Source organism: Acipenser ruthenus, chromosome 16 (genome assembly GCF_902713425.1).
Source record: "Acipenser ruthenus chromosome 16, fAciRut3.2 maternal haplotype, whole genome shotgun sequence".
Classification (NCBI taxonomy): Eukaryota; Metazoa; Chordata; class Actinopteri; order Acipenseriformes; family Acipenseridae; genus Acipenser; species Acipenser ruthenus.
Genome location: NC_081204.1, coordinates 1036579 through 1054937, shown reverse-complemented (window position 1 = coordinate 1054937; position 18359 = coordinate 1036579). Strand labels below are relative to the sequence as shown.

At 48.5% G+C, this 18359-nt stretch overlaps 1 protein-coding gene across 2 annotated transcripts in view; it reads right to left on the bottom strand.

The window, feature by feature from the left end:
• eefsec (eukaryotic elongation factor, selenocysteine-tRNA-specific) overlaps window positions 1-18276 on the bottom strand; it is a 24281-nt gene extending 6005 nt beyond the window's left edge. The window contains exons 1-6 of one of the 2 annotated variants that reach the window (XM_058988281.1): window positions 17691-18276; window positions 11402-11609; window positions 9304-9400; window positions 8845-9009; window positions 4231-4896; window positions 1602-1758 (exon numbers count right to left, since the gene is read on the bottom strand). In XM_058988281.1, coding sequence (XP_058844264.1) covers window positions 1602-1758; window positions 4231-4896; window positions 8845-9009; window positions 9304-9400; window positions 11402-11609; window positions 17691-17997 — 1600 coding nt within the window. In that variant the 5' untranslated portion in view covers window positions 17998-18276. Of the gene's footprint in view, window positions 1-1601; window positions 1759-4230; window positions 4897-8844; window positions 9010-9303; window positions 9401-11401; window positions 11610-11869; window positions 12024-17690 lie in introns of those variants that run through there. The other variant, XM_058988282.1, reaches the window with a different exon arrangement.
• Window positions 18277-18359: the final 83 nt, after the last annotated feature.

Genomic DNA, 18359 nt, shown 5'->3' with positions numbered 1-18359 from the left:
AAACAGAGATGCAGTTAACCATCTTAATCTCCGGAAAGAATTCCACTACAACTTCCCAGGAATGTCAGGAGGCAGATGATTTAAAGTGCAAGAAAAAAATGACAAACAAACAAACAAACAAACAAACAAGCTACATTAACAGGCTGCTTGAGAGACTAGCAAATAAAAAGCATATGATTGCTATCGAAATGAATTCGGACAGTCGCTTCTGTTTCTTATGGGATGCAATTGTTTTCACACTAATAGAACTTCATGTTAATAAGTGAGCCCGTCTAGTGCGATATAGCACTGACTAATAATTAGGCAGAAGGCAGCCATTTCATCCAGTAGTATTTCAGGGGGACAGGTTAATGGTTACACACTGGTGTATCTGTTGTACTTAGAGAGGAGGCAGGTGCGAGAGACATCAGGGGTGTTTTAAAAAGCCACCAGGATGAAACAGAAAATGATACACAAAGTATATACAAGAAGAAGAGTTTGACTTCCTGTGCAACAAGTAATTATGCCCACCCAAAGTGTGTTGTTTGTGGAGGGTCCTATTACAGCACATGTAACACAGGAAGCAAGAGAACGGGGAGAGGAAGGTCAGAAAGAACTTAACTGCCGATAAATCCGAGTACGAGTATCAGCACAGGGTTAGGGTTATAGCCAACCAAGGCTGGGCTGAGAGAGCTCTCTCTCCAGCTCCGATCATTAACAGCACCCACAGGAGAGTGGATGAGAGCACAGGAACCTGCCTGGATTCCTGGCCGATTCCTCAACCACATCCTGACCGGAGTACGAGTCGGAGGGAGAAGGGGGAGAAGGGACAGAAATAACAATCAAGAGCGGGAGGGCAGGGCATTAATCACACCCATGCCCAGGACACTGTCCACACTGACCAGAACACAAACAAGCAATCTGCACAGCGCCCAGGACGCTGTCCACACTGACCAGAACACAAACAAGCAATCTGCACAGCGCCCAGGACACTGTCCACACTGACCAAAACACAAACAAGCAATCTGCACAGCGCCCAGGACACTGTCCACACTGACCAGAACACAACCAAGCAATCTGCACAGCGCCCAGGACACTGTCCACACTGACCGGAACACAAACAAGCAATCTGCACAGCGCCCAGGACACTGTCCACACTGACCGGAACTCAAACAAGCAATCTGCACAGCGCCCAGGACACTGTCCACACTGACCAGAACACAAACAAGCAATCTGCACAGCGCCCAGGAGCACGCTCGCTGCTAGAGCTGCAGCTGCCAATCCCTTGATTACACGAGCCTGTGTTAAACATTCGCTGATCGATTCATCGTGTTAGCAGCCTCATGTTTATTTTACCAGCACATGCATGCAAGCTTTCTTTGCTTCTTTCTTTTTTTAGAATAGTTTTCTCAATGCAAACCCTAATACATTACCACTCTATGTATAATAATACATACATTTAAGGCAACCTGATAATAACTTGATGCTGGAGGAGCCACAGCACCATCACTCAGAATGATAGCAAAGGCCATGAAACAGTGAGGAGGATTAAAGATCTGACTGGACTGGCTCATCCTCGCTGAGACTCCTGCAGCGCAGCTCCAGCCCCTGCGCTCACTCACCTGGGATTCGGATCTTCATCTTGCCGCTCTGCCCGAAGCCCCCCTCGATGACCCCGCGCTCCCCTGTCGACAGTGTGACCTTTAACCCCACGAACAGCTGGATGTTGGTCTCCTTCTTGAAAAGGTTTCGTCCAATCACAGTGTAGTCGTCTGCCACCTGGAAGCCAGCCAGACAAACAGAGAGTATAAGAAAAACTGCAAAACAAGAGGAGGCCATTCGGCCCATCTAAGCTCGCCTGGTGCCACGTAGTTGATTCATCTCAAAACTGTGTCAAGTTGGATATTAAAGGATCCCAGTGATTCAGCATCAACAGCATGGCTAGGTATCCTTGATAACCCATTCCATACTCTCACCACTCTGTGTGAAGAAGTGTCTCCTTCCCTCTGTCGCCACTTAATTTACAGAAAATGCCCTCTTTTCTGTGCTGCACTAAAAGTACTGGCTAGACACTCAGAGAGTGGAGATACCAGAGTTGGTTGTTAAACTCATCTAAGCTCATCCGATTCCTAGTAGTTGATTCATCTCAAAACGTTGTTATGTTGGATCTTAAAGGATCCCCGTGATTCTGGATATTATAATTTAGTGTCCTCCACTGATATTTCTAATTATGGCTATAAGGTTTCTGACCAGTCCTGACAAAGTGAAGTAGATGAACTTAGGTTCTGACATTTTTAGTTTTTGTCTTCTTAGGTTTCATATAGTTTTTTTTTTGGAATTTGGTGTGTTTGAATGTATGATAAAGAGTCTTTTTATTTGTTTTTAAATGAATCATCAGAAAACGTCTGAGCTGAGTGAAGAATGCCTGGCACGGCTTCAAATGCAGCACAGTCCCTTCATCAGATCGCTTGCATTTCTGCCAGGCTGCTTTTGTTGTTGTTTGTTTGTTCTTGATATTATCGCGTAATCTGGAACTCGCCCACACTTGCTCCAGGTCTGCACTGATAAAATGAGTCTCCACTGTCTCCCTCTCTCTGTCTGTCTCTCTCTCTTACTGACGAATATCCTGCTTTCAAACTTTGCAATAAACACAACGATAAGCAAAACATTCACAAACAGAAAGAAAGAAAGCTCGCTCCCTGAATGTCATGTAGCTAAAATAGAACAGATTAGTTTTGCAATGACTTAAATAAACAGAGATCAGGCCTGACCCTGCTGCTGCTTTGCTTACTGAGATCTGAGCAGATCCCAATCCTGGAAGAAGCAGTACTGACCAGGCATGCTATAAAGCAGGAACAGGCTTCCTGGGAGGCAAAGGTGTTCTTTTAAGCAAAGTTCCTGTTCCTTTAGCCGGAGCATTTCCAATGGGGAAAAATCAGTTTCCCCACAAGAGAGTTCTCTTAGGAGGCGTTCCTATACGCGGAGACTACTGTACAGGACACCTTGTTTTACAGTGAAAATACAGCTTCACCAGGGTCAGGGTCAGTTCCTGTTTTTCAATTCTTCAAAGGAATTGGAATTGATATTTTAGAGACATAATAACTGATGATTCTTCAACTGCTTCCATTTGAAGTCAATTTAACTGATTAACAGGGACTTCAGCGCTAGTAATTTGTTGCCATGGTGAGAAGCTCGTTTTAACAGAGCACTGCTAATTGCTATTTTGATCGACGACGTGTTGGAATCGAATAAAAGGGTATTGGGATTGGGAATTGATTTTAAAAAGGACTTGGAACTGAACCCTGGTTAGAAGATGTGCTTCTTCCAAACCTGCACATTGTAGACCTGAGAGCGCCCTGCAGGGAGCGTTCAGCACATTCTTCAGAGCTCCAGGTTAGTCACAGCCCCCAGAGTGTCTGAGCGATGCTGCTGATTAGGAAGTCAGTTGTGGGCATTCCTGCTGCACCCAGGTGTGACCAAACAACGCCATTCCCAGACGGGCGACCAGGTAAGGCATGCCACCCTGGCGTCGGCGTGTTTACATGCATGTACAATACCCCCGGCACGCAACGCACCGAGAGAGGGCACAGCGCCACATTCCACACGCAAACAAACAAGCACTCCCTCACAGGCAAGCACACACTCACAGAGACACACGCCTTCTCTGGCAGGGCTGCACCATGCCTCCACATTCCTCTCAATCACAAACCAAGTCTCTGCTGCTGTTTCAAAGCCATCCAGGTATTGGGGTATGTTTTGCATCCTTAAAAATGTTTTCCACAGTAGAAGCATAGCAAAGTGTACTGAAGTACAGTGAAAGCATGGTAAAGCATAGGCATGCATTGTAAAGCACAGAGAGGTATGGCAAACCCTGGCAAATGCACAGTACATGGGGACACTGCAATAACACTGTGCTCATTTACTCCAGTCAACTTTTATAAGGGCTACTGGAGTATATGCTTAGTGTAAAAAAAAAAAAAGGTAACACTTTTAAATAAAGGCTGCAAATTCCTATTAATTGAGTTTCATAGGAATTGTATGGGAGTTTTTTAAAATGGGCACAAATTCATAATGAACTCAAGTGGATCACCACAGGAACAGCAGCTAATGCACTGGAATTCAGAGGAATTTGCAGCCATTATTTTAAAGCGTAACCAGAAATAAATAATCTAAATTGAACCTGAAAGCAGTGCAATAAAAAACCTGCACCCCTAAACCATTAGCTGGGAAGCCCAGTCCAGACCAGCCTACCCTCTCCACCTGACCCTCCTTGTGCTTGCTCTTGTAGACTCGGAGCCGAGGCAGAGAGCACTCAGGGTAGTTCTTTTCCTCAAAGCCCTCCAGCAGCACTCCGTGGAAGGCCAGCCGGCAGGTGTTGCTGTGGATATCCGTGTCCAGCTTGGAGCCAATCACCAGGCAGAGCCGGGGGCATGTGACCGGCTTCTCAAACTCCAACAGGGCCCACTGCTTCTCGTCCTGCTGCTTGGGGGCGGCGGGTTTCCCGTCGCTGTCCCCGCCCTCCTGCCTGGGCTGGCCAATCAGGTACTCCTCTTGGTAGAGATACTCCCTCTCAAACTGAAAAGGGGCGGGGTCCTCCCCAGCGGAGGGGGCGGGGTCTGGCTCTGTGCGGGGTTCCGAGGGGGCGTGTCTGAAGAAAGTGACCCGCCCCATGACGGTCTCGTGCCCCACAGTGATGTGAAACTTGCTCTTGGTGTGCAGCGCTCCCTTGAAGTAGGCTATCTTTCTGACAGAGATGACGGCTGCGTAGATGGTGCGGAGCGATTCAGGGGTGCACACCAGCCCCCTCTCCAGCTGCTTGGGGTCAAATTGGGTCACGCACACCCCCACACGGTCCCCCTGCATGGCCGAGCTAACCGCCTTGTGGAACATCTGCATGGACTTCACCTTGCGGGTCACCTAAAGGATCACAATAAAAATACAAGCATTCAGTGTGTTAATAAAGAAAGCATCGCAGTCAGTGTGGGCAGTGTACCGGTATGAGCCAGCTCCAGTGCCTGTAGGGATGGGAATAAGACTCCCACTGCATAGCGGTTTGAACCGTTCCTGCTTTTACAATGAGTTTAATAAGACACCACTGAGCTTGTTACACACACACACACTGGGGCTAATCAAGCTCTTAGTAAAACCTGGAACAGGTGAAACTGCTATGCAATAGGAGTCTTATTCAATCTGTTGTCTTAAAAATCCTAGAAAAATAAATCCTAGAAAAACAGAAACGGCTACAAATGTTCCAGCTTAACAGGTCTATTTGACTGTGACACGCACCCGGGGTATCTTCAAGCTGAAAAAAGATTCTTAACAACGTTAAATCATTCCCCAGCCCCCGGCCCTTTTAAAAGTTACCTCTAATTGTGTTATTGGAAACCTAATTCTGTTGGTTAGTGCTGCTAATTGAGCTTGGCACCAGAGCACAGTTACCGCTAGGCTGCCTTGCGGATCCTGTCTGCACCGTTTCCCAGGACAGCCCTGAGAACAAGATGCTCCTCCGCCATCTCAAAGCTCAGCTCCCTTAGAAAGACTTTGCAACAGTAAAAGCACAGCAAAGTGTAATAAAGCACGCTGAAGCATTGGAGTAAAGCCTAGAGAGGTATGGTACAGCACATCAAAAATTCAAACTTGATATAAGTTTTACTCTGTGGGGAACAGCTAATGTGCAAACTTGCCATGTAATCTAGATGGTAAATCACAGAGACGTACAGCACAGCATGGTAAAAAAAAACAAAAAAAGACTACAAACAACATAAATGCATGGTACTGAACGGGCAGAATGCACTGTGCAAGTGTAATCTACTAAGAAGGAGTTGCTGAAATCTGTGCCACTGAAAGCAGATACTGTGCCTGTCATGAATGCATGGAAGGATCTGGAGCTCCATTTACCAAATTAAAAAAGCAAAGCTGGCAGGCAGGCAGGCAGACGAATCAAGGCTGAGCGTGGGGAGAGATTAGTGTGTCTGTGTCGTTCGAGGAGCCGCCGTTTCCTTGGAGAGGGATTAACTGATCCAACCCAGGCGCCCCCGGGCTCACCTTTACAGTTCCACAGCGGGGTCAAGGGTCACGACCTCCACAGCCCTCGCAGGAGGGTAACGGGGTGGACTGGTTTGTGACAGCATGCCGCGGGGGGGGGGGCAGGTAAGTACCTTGGTAGTTTCAACAGGTGGAGAATGAAGGACAGGGTGTTAGGAGACACTTCTTTACACAGAGAGTGGTGGGGCGTTGATGCTGAATCATTGGGACACTTGGGTTCATCGGGTGAATAACTAAAGACCTCGAATCCTACCTTTTAACTGCAAGCTATCTTAAACTTGAGATCCTTAAACGAGCTCTCGTACTGCACCACCTTCCTAACAAAGTGAGGCTCTCAGCGTGAATGGTAAGAAAGCTAGTGTACACTCACTCACTCACTCACACACACACTCTCACTCACCTCACACTCACACTCACTCTAACTCTCACACTCGCCCACACACTGGCTCACTCTCTCACTCACTCACTCACACACTCAACAAGACGTTATTAAGTTATTTCTGGATTCAAGGGTATCTTTGTCTTTATCAGAGTGGATTTTGGTTACTGTAGCAACAGGTTCTAATTATACCAGATCACCTGCTTATATCAGGTTGTTTTTTTTTTTTGTTCATTCCAGCTTCTAAACACTCCTTTCTCAGCTCTCCAGCACCTTAATAATAATGAGCACTAGTCTACACACTGCATTCTCAGCTCTGCAGCGCTGTCATTACCAGCACATTAATAATAATGAGCACTAGTCTACACACTGCATTCTCAGCTCTGCAGCGCTGTCATTACCAGCACATTAATAATAATGAGCACTAGTCTACACACTCCATTCTCAGCTCTGCAGCGCTGTCATTACCAGCACATTAATAATAATGAGCACTAGTCTACACACTGCATTCTCAGCTCTGCAGCGCTGTCATTACCAGCACATTAATAATAATGAGCACTAGTCTACACACTGCATTCTCAGCTCTGCAGTGCTGTAATAAGGGTGTGTGTGTGTGTGTGTACAGTGTGTGTGTGTGTGTGTGTGTGTACAGTGTGCTTGTCAGCGAGTGTCTCAGTGTGTGTGTGTGTGTGTGTGTGTGTGCGTGCGCATGTGTGTGCTTGTCAGCGACTGTCTGTGTGTTGCACAGAGTCTGGCTTGTATTAGCAGGAAGCGCTTAGCTGCCCCCCCCCCCCCCCGAGTAAACTCCTGAACTTCCGTCCAATCACAGGCCAGCTCTGGCTGCCACAGTCCCGCTTAGGAACAAATTGCTGTGATCTAATTAGCACTGCAGAGAAGACAATCACACGCACACGCACACAGGAAAGATTTCTCTATAAGAACCTGGCATACAATCCACAAGAAATCCCATTTTAAAGAGCTGCTTTTTTCCTGGATTTCTAAATGAAAGTCCTTTTCCGGAAACTTTTCCAGAGCCGCTGCCAATGCCAGTGCCCAGCGCGGTTTATTAATTTCGTTTTGAAAATGTTTCTGCAGGAAGGGGAGCTTCTCTTTCAGGAGGCATCCTCTTTGAATGGGGAGGGAGCACTTCCGTTAAGCTCAGGAATCACACTCAGGGACTCCACAGGGATAATCATTTTTTGTTTTTTATTTTTTGTTTCCCACCATTAGCTGCAGTAATCGCTCCCAGATGCTGGGGGTGAGGGTGGGGGGGGGGGGTGTAGTGAAGAGTCGAGCCATGCCCCCTCCCTGGAGAGGCGAGTGTGTTTATTCTGTATGTTGTTTAGATGAACTCTCGCCAGCCTGGCCAGGGCACAGGGTCAGCACTGTCCAGACTCGTTAGCAGAGCTTGGATACGATGTCACTGCGACAGGACCCACCGGTCACAAGGGTCACCCAGGGGTCAGCAGGGTTTTTTGGGGGGGTTTTGAAAGTTTGTAAAGAGGACGCAGTGCAGCGCATAACACTCCCCAGGAAAACCACGGCCACTTCTATCCAGTACTCGCTCCACCCACAAACCACGTACGATATCTAAAGAGCGCTGCGATTGGTGTATTGCAAAGGGATGTCGCTGAATTGACCAATTACAATGCTTTTCACTGGCTCTTCAGAGACACCTTTCACTCTGTAGTCTCCTGGTTCAGCTTTTCACATTTCCCTCATGTGTTTGTAACTTTACCTCAATCACCAAACCAAGACAGAATATCTTTATAACACGCAAAACCATTAACAACACCTTCAAAGGGCTGCTTCATATCACATCCACTAACTGCTTCTGAAAGGTACCCCTCAAGTCTGATTGTGGGGAAGTGAGGAGAGGAAGCATATGTGTCACAGTGTGGGTACGAGACAGGGAGAGCGTCACTGTGTGGGTACGAGACAGCGAGAGCGTCGCTGTGTGGGTACGAGACAGCGAGAGCGTCGCTGTGTGGGTACGAGACAGCGAGAGCGTCACTGTGTGGGTACGAAACAGCGAGAGCGTCGCTGTGTGGGTACGAGAGAGCGAGAGCGTCGCCGTGTGGGTACAAGAGAGCGAGAGCGTCCCTGTGTGGGTACGAGACAGCGAGAGCGTCACTGTGAGGGTACGAGACAGTGAAAGCGTCCCTGTGTGGGTACGAGACAGCGAGAGCGTCGCTGTGTGGGTACGAGACAGTGAGAGCGTCGCTGTGTGGGTACGAGAGAGCGAGAGTGTCGCTGTGTGGGTATGAGACAGCGAGAGCGTCACTGTGTGGGTACGAGACAGCGAGAGCGTCACTGTGTGGGTACGAGACAGCGAGAGCGTCGCTGTGTGGGTACGAGAGAGCGAGAGCGTCGCCGTGTGGGTACAAGAGAGCGAGAGCGTCCCTGTGTAGGTACGAGACAGTGAGAGGTGAGAGAGTTACCTTGAGTGCAGGAATCTCAATGCTGTCGTTGATGGAGACTGCCCCCTGCAGCACAGTGCCTGTCATCACAGTCCCCTGGCCCCGGATTGAGAAGCAGTGATCCACAGCCATCAGGAAGGGCCCTGAGGGGTCTCTGCGAGGGAGGTAGGTCTGGGCCTTTAGCAGCTGGGGAGGGGGATCAGTGAAAACAACCTTCAGTGGATGTGGCTGGGTTTTCTGCATGGAACTCATTGCAAAGTATTTTAACAGGCTAAAAAGATCATCACAAATTGAAAAACTTGGACCCAATTATTGTCTAAAGTATTTTTTTTTGTTACAATGTTAACATCAACAACAACAACCAAAAAATAGAAATTAAAAAAATGTCAATGGTAGAAAGCTAAAGTCATCTTGTTTTAAAATAATAAATAAAATAGGAGGGCCTATAGAGTCTTTTACACCCCCAACTTATAGATTTACCTCAATCAGTTCAGGCACCCCCTGGGCCACCTCTGTGTCAGGAGCCTCAGGACCCCCAGGCTTCGCAGCCACCGGGATGATGGGACAGCCATGGAACCTGGCGGGGTTTCATAAATAAATATAAAATATATAGCTAAGAGCCTCTGTGACGTCATTCCACAGAGCAGTGTGCGGACGCGCTTTCTGTTCAGGGGAAACACCCTCTACAGATCCTGCGTACACGTGTACACACTCTAGACTCACGTTGTGATTATGCATTTGTGAGCTCCATGCAGACACACTGTCACCAGACCGGGTCTCATGACTGCTGATCTTCCAGCCAGTGCTTCAGTCACTGTAGCCATCAAAGGCTAACCCATTGTGCACACTCAGAAAGTGTACTGCTTGCTGCCTGCAGCCCCCCGGGGGCCTTGTGGATCAGAAAGGAGAAGAAATTGGCTGCGATTCGGTCTTGTGATCAACCACAAGACTGTGATCGACCACAGCCCAGAACGCTGAAGAAGACGGGGGCAGTTCATGCCAGCACACCCTCTCTCTGTCACACAGGGCAGCGGGAGGCTCTCCTTTGTAAATACAGTAATATACATTGTGTGTGTGTGCCAGTGTGTGTATCAGTGTGTGTGTGTCAGTGTGTGTGGTCGTGTCAGTGCTGTGCTGTACCTGGTGTTCTCCAGTGTCTTGTGCAGTCTCTTGCTCATCTTGTCGATAGTGAATGACAGTGTGTGTGTGTCAGTGTGCGTGGTCGTGTCAGTGCTGTGCTGTACCTGGTGTTCTCCAGTGTCTTGTGCAGTCTCTTGCTCATCTTGTCGATAGTGAATGACAGTGTGTGTGTGTCAGTGCTGTGCTGTACCTGGTGTTCTCCAGTGTCTTGTGCAGTCTCTTGCTCATCTTGTCGATAGTGAATGACAGTGTGTGTGTGTCAGTGTGCGTGGTCGTGTCAGTGCTGTGCTGTACCTGGTGTTCTCCAGTGTCTTGTGCAGTCTCTTGCTCATCTTGTCGATAGTGAATGACAGTGTGTGTGTGTCAGTGTGCGTGGTCGTGTCAGTGCTGTGCTGTACCTGGTGTTCTCCAGTGTCTTGTGCAGTCTCTTGCTCATCTTGTCGATAGTGAATGACAGTGTGTGTGTGTCAGTGTGCGTGGTCTTGTCAGTGCTGTGCTGTACCTGGTGTTCTCCAGTGTCTTGTGCAGTCTCTTGCTCATCTTGTCGATAGTGAATGACAGTGTGTGTGTGTCAGTGTGCGTGGTCGTGTCAGTGCTGTGCTGTACCTGGTGTTCTCCAGTGTCTTGTGCAGTCTCTTGCTCATCTTGTCGATAGTGAATGACAGTGTGTGTGTGTCAGTGTGCGTGGTCGTGTCAGTGCTGTGCTGTACCTGGTGTTCTCCAGTGTCTTGTGCAGTCTCTTGCTCATCTTGTCGATAGTGAATGACAGTGTGTGTGTGTCAGTGTGCATGGTCGTGTCAGTGCTGTGCTGTACCTGGTGTTCTCCAGTGTCTTGTGCAGTCTCTTGCTCATCTTGTCGATAGTGAATGACAGTGTGTGTGTGTCAGTGTGCGTGGTCGTGTCAGTGCTGTGCTGTACCTGGTGTTCTCCAGTGTCTTGTGCAGTCTCTTGCTCATCTTGTCGATAGTGAATGACAGTGTGTGTGTGTCAGTGTGTGTGGTCGTGTCAGTGCTGTGCTGTACCTGGTGTTCTCCAGTGTCTTGTGCAGTCTCTTGCTCATCTTGTCGATAGTGAATGACAGTGTGTGTGTGTCAGTGTGCATGGTCGTGTCAGTGCTGTGCTGTACCTGGTGTTCTCCAGTGTCTTGTGCAGTCTCTTGCTCATCTTGTCGATAGTGAATGACAGTGTGTGTGTGTCAGTGTGCGTGGTCGTGTCAGTGCTGTGCTGTACCTGGTGTTCTCCAGTGTCTTGTGCAGTCTCTTGCTCATCTTGTCGATAGTGAATGACAGTGTGTGTGTGTCAGTGTGCGTGGTCGTGTCAGTGCTGTGCTGTACCTGGTGTTCTCCAGTGTCTTGTGCAGTCTCTTGCTCATCTTGTCGATAGTGAATGACAGTGTGTGTGTGTCAGTGTGCGTGGTCGTGTCAGTGCTGTGCTGTACCTGGTGTTCTCCAGTGTCTTGTGCAGTCTCTTGCTCATCTTGTCGATGGCTCCCTGCCTCTTGGCCGCTGGCAGCAGGTCAGTCTTGTTGAGGACGACCACCATGCGCGGGCAGGCCATCTCCCCGATCACCAGGCACTCCGCCGTCTGGGTCTGCACCCCCTTCATCACGTCCACCACCAGCAGCATCAGGTCAATGATCTGGGCACCTGGGGGGCACAGTGAGGTCGTTAGTCACAAAGCTGAACGAAGGGATGCCATGCGCCTCACCTGCTGCTGTATGCACTACAGTCTGGAGCGCACTGCAGGGAGTCACGCAGGGAGCCTGGGTTCAATCTCACACTGGATTTCCTCACATATACACCATAGGCTCCTGACACCTGCAGTGAACTCAGGAGACACCCATTCAATATACAGGGGAGAAATGAGAAATGTTTAATAATAATAGAAATATTGTCGAAATGTTGACCTTTTCCCTCGTGGACACTGTTGGCACGTCAACATAAGTTTTTTTATATTTTATTTTTTTTATAAGTTTTTTTTTTATTTTGGTTCATAAAAGCCATCACATCCTTCCAACCAGCAGGAACGGAGAGACAGACAGAGAGAAAGACAGAGAGAGAGAGAGACAGACACAGCCTCCCTGTAAGAAAGCCCCTGAGATGTAACTCAGGGGCGGATCTGTAGTGCTGTGCTGTATAAATATCTTGGAGTATGAAAATAATCAAGGTCTGTTTTACAGCTTTTACATTTCCGATTTCCGAGGCTATCCGGGAGGAGGGAAGGAGGATGGGGGGGGGGGGAGAGAGAAATCACAGTTTACATTAAGAACCCAGGACAAAAACACAGAGCTGACAAGCTGGAGCGTTGCTGGGGTCTGGCTCAGTCTCTCCGGGGCAGAGTCAGTCTGTTTAGCGTGCCCTTCCCTTTGCAGAGAGGCTCGGAAACACTCCAATTAATCCCCCCCCCCATCTGCTTTCGGGCACGAGCTCCCCGTCTTAATCAACTTCATCTGCTTTCTGGACGTCCCAGACAGACTGCCCTTTCTTCCAGTCCCTTGGCTTCAGTGAGAAGGATGTCTTATTTACATTACAAGAATTATTCTTTCTCTACCACATCTCCTGTTTCAGGAAATATTGTCTTTTTTTCTTACATGTAACAATAATAATAGATTTTTAAACTTACTTTACTTTTTTTCTTGAAGTTTTAAACAAGAAACATAAAAAGTATATAGACAAAGCTGTTTTTTCTTCTTCTTCTTTGAATTGCAAGGATTTTGAATCTACACCGTTCCACTGGAGAGGAAGTATTAGTATCAAGCGGGAATTCTTGTTAAAAATAACCCTGCAGGCGCTGAATAAACTGGCTCGGAGACTGGGAGCGGGAAGAAGCAAGCAAAGCAGCTGGGCACCTCTTACAGCTTTCATATCCACCGCCTCACCCCAACACACACAGCATGTGCACCCCGTCTATCAACTGAACCCCCGGAACCAGCTCCTCCACCCCAACACACACAGCATGTGCACCCCGTCTATCAACTGCACCCCCGGAACCAGCTCCACCACCCCAACACACACAGCATGTGCACCCCGTCTATCAACTGCACCCCCGGAACCAGCTCCACCACCCCAACACACACAGCATGTGCACCCCGTCTATCAACTGCACCCCCGGAACCAGCTCCACCACCCCAACACACACAGCATGTGCACCCCGTCTATCAACTGCACCCCCGGAACCAGCTCCTCCACCCCAACACACACAGCATGTGCACCCCGTCTATCAACTGCACCCCCGGAACCAGCTCCACCACCCCAACACACACAGCATGTGCACCCCGTCTATCAACTGCACCCCCGGAACCAGCTCCACCACCCCAACACACACAGCATGTGCACCCCGTCTATCAACTGCACCCCCGGAACCAGCTCCTCCACCCCAACACACACAGCATGTGCACCCCGTCTATCAACTGCACCCCCGGAACCAGCTCCTCCACCCCAACACACACAGCATGTGCACCCCGTCTATCAACTGCACCCCCGGAACCAGCTCCTCCACCCCAACACACACAGCATGTGCACCCCGTCTATCAACTGCACCCCCGGAACCAGCTCCTCCACCCCAACACACACAGCATGTGCACCCCGTCTATCAACTGCACCCCCGGAACCAGCTCCACCACCCCAACACACACAGCATGTGCACCCCGTCTATCAACTGCACCCCCGGAACCAGCTCCACCACCCCAACACACACAGCATGTGCACCCCGTCTATCAACTGCACCCCCGGAACCAGCTCCTCCACCCCAACACACACAGCATGTGCACCCCGTCTATCAACTGCACCCCCGGAACCAGCTCCTCCACCCCAACACACACAGCATGTGCACCCCGTCTATCAACTGCACCCCCGGAACCAGCTCCACCACCCCAACACACACAGCATGTGCACCCCGTCTATCAACTGCACCCCCGGAACCAGCTCCACCACCCCAACACACACAGCATGTGCACCCCGTCTATCAACTGCACCCCCGGAACCAGCTCCTCCACCCCAACACACACAGCATGTGCACCCCGTCTATCAACTGCACCCCCGGAACCAGCTCCTCCACCCCAACACACACAGCATGTGCACCCCGTCTATCAACTGCACCCCCGGAACCAGCTCCACCACCCCAACACACACAGCATGTGCACCCCGTCTATCAACTGCACCCCCGGAACCAGCTCCACCACCCCAACACACACAGCATGTGCACCCCCGGAACCAGCTCCTCCACCCCAGTTCAGTGCACTTCTTCCAGGTTTGACTACGAGATGATTAGCCCCAGTGTGCAGGTAACAAGCTCAGGTATGTCTTCTTATTAAACACAGTAAAACCAGGAATGGATTACACTGCTGTGCAATGGGAGTCTCATTGGCATCCCCCAGTCTGTCCCCCCTATATCCCGTGTCAGACCTGGATTTGTGCCACCTCGCTCTGCCAGGGCAAACACTGCACACTCCCTCCTTCCCTGTCCGAGCTGGGGGGGAGGGGGTAAAGATAGGGGGCACAGTCCCAGGGCAGACACAAAGCAGCCAGTAACAGGAACCCAAAACAGTCCCACCAGCTCTTTCTTTCATCAGCATGCACGTTCAATAAGTTGAGTTTTCTCTTGAATAAGTTCATTGTACGTCTTTCGTGGACTCGGCTGCTTTCAACGTATTACCAACGGCCCCACAGGCAGAATGGTGACAGCAACTGGGCTGCATTAAGCATTAAGCTACAGTGCAGAGCCATTCACTGAATACGTTTCTTTACATGGGATAATCCTCTGCATACATATACAATTACATATACATACAGAAATGTGAAAGGGTATATAACTGCAGTGTACAAAATGACAATAATGAAAAGATGTACACAAAAGGTTTCTATGATTTAAAAAATGATTTATTGAAGACGAAGAACGTCCGAAACGTCCTTAAATAGATGATATAAACCTTTTGTAAAACCTTTTTTCATTTTCTGCTGTAAAATCTTGTACGATAGCCGGGATGTGGCTCTCCGGCTCATCCCTGCGAGGTGAGTAAAGCACACTCTCGGTGCGACGCGCGCATTTCAAATCCCTGAAACGTGCGTGTGCAGAACACAAGGGTTCATTGGTTCAGATGGAAATGAGACGTTATTCACATCAAAACTCAAGCACGATAAATAAAAATATGTGGTTGAGCTTGAATTATTCCTGTCCCTGGTGACAGATTTAGTGGCAGCGCCTGTATGCCTGACTAACATTTGTATATACTGAAGCACAAGCAGAAGGGATGCTGATGTCAAAATACAGACTCAGAGCCTTTCCTGGTACAGGGGCGCCATCTGCTGTTGGGTATTGGTATTGCATCTATTAAAAAAAAACAGCTGACAGATTTCACAGTGAAGGGGGTTTACACTCAAACTCCACCACGGGGCAAAACACTGACGATCCTCATTGACTTCGTGAACTCTTAGAAGACCACAAGAAGAAGTGATCAGACCTCTCTGCTAGTGCTAGTTATCTTTCTGAGATCTGAGCAGGTTACAGTACCAGGTGGTTTGGTCACATCACTTAACACATAACAATCAGGGCCTAATTTAGATTCATTTTGCCCCTGGACTGTCTCTGAGAAGGGAGGTGGAGGGGTGGAGCAGAGTGGTGGTAATAAGAGGGAGCTAGAGGAAGCAATTACGACTTATCAGATTCACCGAACCAGGACTGTCTGTCCGTCTGTCTGGAGAGCGTGTGTGTGTGTGTGTGTGTGTGTGTGTGTGAGTGCATGCGTGGTTTCGCTTCAGAAAAAGATGAATGGAGATGAAAAAAAAAATGAACAGAATGACTTCTGTGGGAAAAATTGTGCTGATGGGTGGAGTGAGAGAGAGAGAGAGAGAGCATTGTCTGGCTGCTCCAGCCTTCCTACCCAGTGACAATGCTGACCTCTCCCCTGCATCCACACTGAAGGGCTGTGACTCTCAGGGACAATGCTGACCTCTCCCCTGCATCCACACTGAAGGGCTGTGATGCTCTATTCACATTAAACCATTTAGAATTGCACAGTGACGTGCAGGGCGAGTGCTCTATTCACATTAAACCATTTAGAATTGCACAGTGACGTGCAGGGTGAGTGCTCTATTCACATTAAACCATTTAGAATTGCACAGTGACGTGCAGGGTGAGTGCTCTATTCACATTAATCCATTTAGAATTGCACAGTGACGTGCAGGGCGAGTGCTCTATTCACATTAAACCATTTAGAATTGCACAGTGACGTGCAGGGCGAGTGCTCTATTCACATTAAACCATTTAGAATTGCACAGTGACGTGCAGGGCGAGTGCTCTCTTCACATTAAACCATTTAGAATTGCACAGTGACGTGCAGGGCGAGTGCTCTATTCACATTAAACCATTTAGAATTGCACAGTGACGTGCAGGGCGAGTGCTCTATTCACATTAAACCATTTAGAATTGCACAGTGACGTGCAGGGCGAGTGCTCTATTCCTGTTTGTCCATTACCTTTTTAAAATCAATTCAAGTTCCTTTTTTTTTTAATCAATTCAAGCACAACATCATTGATCAAAATTGCAATGAGTAGTATTCTGTGATTCATTGGAATTGGAATTGGAATTAGAATTGCAGAACACGACTGGCTCCCGATCCTGCTGATCTGTGCCACGCATCCACAGGAAGGGACACCAAAAGGGGATCGCTTCAGTCTTAGCACAGCCAAGAGTCTGAGCTGACACTCGGGTGCAAGCTGAAAGTTAAGTTGGGCAATATGAATACAAACTTTGTGAAATCCGCTCGAGTCTTCCTGCTCAGCTGAATGGTACACTCACAGATAGAGTTTGCTGCCCCCTTCTGACTAATTAGTGCACTACTTTCTTTAAAAAAGAGTTTATTGTACCAGATTTCATTGGGTCCTTTACGTGCTTCTCAAAATGCACCTGCCATCAAGTATGAGGAATACAGGGCATTAAACCCCCCCCCCACACACACACACACACAAACAGACTTTAATGATACCTTGAACATGACATTATAAAGGGAACAGCCTTCTGTGTAAAAAGTAACTGAGAGAGACAGGCCTAGATGCCACAGCTGGCTCATTTACTGGAGGCCTGGGTTTACATGTGGCTCAGGTTACAAGCAGAATATGTGTTGGTAGTCTCAGTTTACTCGTGTATACTGCTGTTAACTGCCTCACAAAACAAGCACAGTGGCGCTCTGCTTGAGAGAGGTACAGTTCCAGGGTGTGGGTGTGCCAGCCTCAGGTGATAGGAAGACAATGCAGTGACGTGTCATGTTTGTGATTAATAATCGTCCTAACAGGTTGAAAAGGCAGTGCACTGCAGTGGACTCTGACACCACTGGCTCAAGTGACTCACTAATGATTACTTCTAGGACTTCCATACCTGCGTGTTTTTCCTCTTACAATTGTATGTATTTATTTATTTTGACTTGCAGTGCTGCAAAATCTCTGCAGTCCAGTTCAAAGTAAGTCTTTGCATATTACTGGAAGAAAGGGTGGAAATAATGTTCCCCATTGCACAGCAGTTTGCTCCATTCCTGGATTTACTATGAGCTTTATAATTACTTAGCCACCCTGCTAGACACCAAAATCAGGAGGGGCTCTATTGCACAGCAGCGTCACCCATTCCAGGTTTTACTACCAGCTTGATTAGCCCCAGTGTGTCTAGGTAACAAGCTCAGGTGTACAGACGCTCACGCTAATAGACGGTAGTAATAGCACGACGACGATTCCTCCTACCTCCAATGATGGTGCGAATAAGAGACGCATGCCCAGGGCAGTCCACCAGGGTAAACTGCAGCCGCTCGTAGCCCGCCTGCCCGCATTGCTCCTTGAGATGGATCGGGAGATCCACGGTGAACGAGGAGAAGCCCAAGTCCAGAGTAATACCCCTCTCTTTGGACTGCGGGTTTTTATCAAAGGCTGCGGTGGAAGCTGTGGTGCTCAGCGCCTTCGCTAGCGAGGTTTTGCCGCTGTCAATGTGCCCCAGTACCCCGATGTTGAAATTCAGTGTGCTACTAGTTTGAACACCACCTGCGTTGGCCATGACCGGAACTGAATTGCGATTTGCAGAAGCGCTGCACGGGGGAGCTTCTCAGCTCAGTCTGTCAACCAGCAAACCAACGATACTACTGAAAAAAAAAACAATGCACTGCAAATACTTGCAAAACACCAAGCGGCAGTTCCTGTGTAACAGCGATTCACCTTCTCGCGGTGGATAATGACAGCCCTTTGGTATTGGTTCCGCTGATGAGTTTATTGCATGCTGTAATGCTGTGTGTGCATTTTCATAACACTGTAAACGAGACGGGGCGACTCAGTTGTGAGTCCTGGTTAAAGAGATGATTATTATTATTATTATTATTATTATTATTATTATTATTATTATTATTATTATTATTAATGTAC